A 2514-nucleotide genomic window follows, 5' to 3' on the forward strand; every position below is an offset into this window, starting at 1 on the left:
TCGTTTCGTGCATTGGTTTTCACCACTTCGTATAATTTGATATATCTCTGGATCAGGAATTTCCGCAGAAATGTTTTCATAAATTTGATCTGGTGTAACCATCATCCACCATCCATAGAAGATTGTGTGCTTGCGGAAATCCTCTTTTTTGTCACTGAACAGCATACACTGGGATCGAAGTGAAAGGTGAATTTTTAATCTATACTTTACGCCTTTTTCGAATCGGTCAATTTTTTTTTCTGTAAGTTGGTAGTACTGTTAGTGACATCTATGCTAAATTTCACTTCAAAATATTCATTAGTATTTGAGACACGTGTCGTTTTGTCAGACTCTAAAAGTGAATCCTTCGATTTTTACTATGTCTGAATTTATTGAACAAAGGATTAAATTTTGCTTGCGGAAAGAAATTTCGCCTGCAGAAACGTTGAGGATGTTGCAAAAACCTTTAAGGTCAAACTCTGTTCTCTAAAAGTGTTTAGAAGTGGTATCAGCCGAGCTCAAAGCCGGTCGTGAGCAGCGTTACCAACCCTACTGTTTTAACAGTAGATTTGCTGTTTTCTCATTGATGACCATGTTTTCTGTTTCATTCCTATTTTCTACTGTTTTTCGCGTTCAGCGCCACCTAATACACTACTATGCAAACATTTTTTGATAACCACTACGCAATAAAACGCAATGACAAACCACTACGTAATAAAACGCATTGACACTAGATGGCAGTATCTTCTTTATATTTTTATGCACGGGGAAATCCCTATTTATGAATAACAGCTACACCGACCGTGTAGCCTACACGCCTATTGTATTGCGTAGGTATTGTTTTGTAGTCACAAGTCGCAACACCTTGAAAAGTTTCTTTGAATTGCGGCGTCCATTTTGAAAAAATAATAATTACAAAGTTTTTGATAAAATGAGTAGTGATTCATCGACTGAAAAAAGCCCTCCTAAGAAGAAAAATGTGAAATATGAACAGAAATTCGTAAATTCATGGTTAAAAGATGATAGGTTCAAAGGCTGGTTAAAGAAAAGCACTCACCTATAGTTATTTCTTTTATTCTGCGTGTAATTGCGACAGAAAATGTGGTATACACGAACTGCTACGACACAAAGACTTTTAACATAGCATCTCATTTGAATAAATTGATTTGCGCTGTATGTCCAGATTCGAAAATTGCCGAACAATTATCTATAAGCCGCACAAAAGCTAGAGCTATTATTGTTAATGTAACTGGGCAGACAGCTGAAGAAAATATAATAGAGATGTTACAGAACAATTGCTTTGCACTACTTGTTGACGAAAGCACAGATAAATCTATGATAAAACATTTAGCGCTTGTCGCTAGAATAGTAAAATTAGATTTCAGCGTTGAAGATAGATTTCTGACTTTAATACCAATCGTAGATGGAACAGCAACAGCGTTGTATGGCAAAATAGTAGAATATTTTGTTGAAAAAAATATTCCTTACAAATCAAACATGATAGGCTTTGCTTCTGATTGCGCTAACGTTATGTTTGGAGATAAACATTCATTGACCACTTTGTTTAAAAATGACATACCTCACCTTTTTACTATGAAGTGCATTTGTCATTCTTTTAACCTATGCGCATCATACGCATGTGAGAAATTGCCAAGGGGCGTGGAAGATTTCTGTAGAGACGTATATAATCATGTACAAAATTCACCAAAACGTATTGGAGATTTCAAAATATTTCAATCATTCACAAATATTAAGCCACACGAATTACTCCACCCTAGCCAAACCAGATGGTTGTCGCTTACTGAGGTAGTAAATAGGGTTCTGGAACAATTACGAGCTATAAAATTGTATTTTCAAGCTGCAGTTCATGTATATAGATTACTTTCTGCGCAATCAATTCTCTCCAAGGCTCTCGAACCGACAACTGAATTGTACCTGGAGTTTTTGAAATTTGCATTACCTATATGTATTTACCGATCTCAATAAAAAAATGCAATCCGAGACTCCGAAATTATAATTACTATACGAAAAAATACTGACCGCATACACAACGATCTTGGAATGCTTTGTACAAGCTGAATATTTGAATCTCACTGAACGAGAGACAAATGCACAAAATATTTTACACGCAAAAGAAACTAAAATATTAAACCTTGACTTCTCGAGTGAGCAGAAACATTATACGTTGGTGGAATGGTGGCAAATTTGATCAGAAGAAAGAGAGAATTAGGAGAACTAGCGGAAGAACAGCTGGAAAATTTCTGCTTAAAGTGTAAGGAGATTTATATTGAGGCTGCAAAACAGATATTAAAAAGGTTTCCTTTTGACGAAAAAGACCGTCAAGCATTAAAATGTCTGAAGATGCTAAATCCTAAAGCAATTCTGGATTCTGAAATAAAAAAGAAATTCCCTTCCATTGCAGATTTACATTATTTCTTCCCAAAGATTTGTCCAAATAATATAACGGAATTGGATAGAGAATGGCGAATTTTAAGAAATGTCGATTTTTCTTTCGACCAAAACAAAACTCCCGAT

At 35.2% G+C, this 2514-nt stretch overlaps 1 protein-coding gene across 1 annotated transcript; it reads left to right on the top strand.

The window, feature by feature from the left end:
• Window positions 1-270: 270 nt before the first annotated feature.
• LOC125776479 (uncharacterized) lies at window positions 271-2024 on the top strand. Its single transcript, XM_049448572.1, has 2 exons — window positions 271-300; window positions 1111-2024. Exons 1-2 carry the CDS (start codon window positions 271-273, stop codon window positions 1963-1965), a joined length of 885 nt encoding a protein of 294 aa, XP_049304529.1. The 3' UTR covers window positions 1966-2024.
• Window positions 2025-2514: the final 490 nt, after the last annotated feature.

This window comes from Bactrocera dorsalis, chromosome 2 (assembly GCF_023373825.1).
Source record: "Bactrocera dorsalis isolate Fly_Bdor chromosome 2, ASM2337382v1, whole genome shotgun sequence".
Lineage (NCBI taxonomy): Eukaryota > Metazoa > Arthropoda > Insecta > Diptera > Tephritidae > Bactrocera > Bactrocera dorsalis.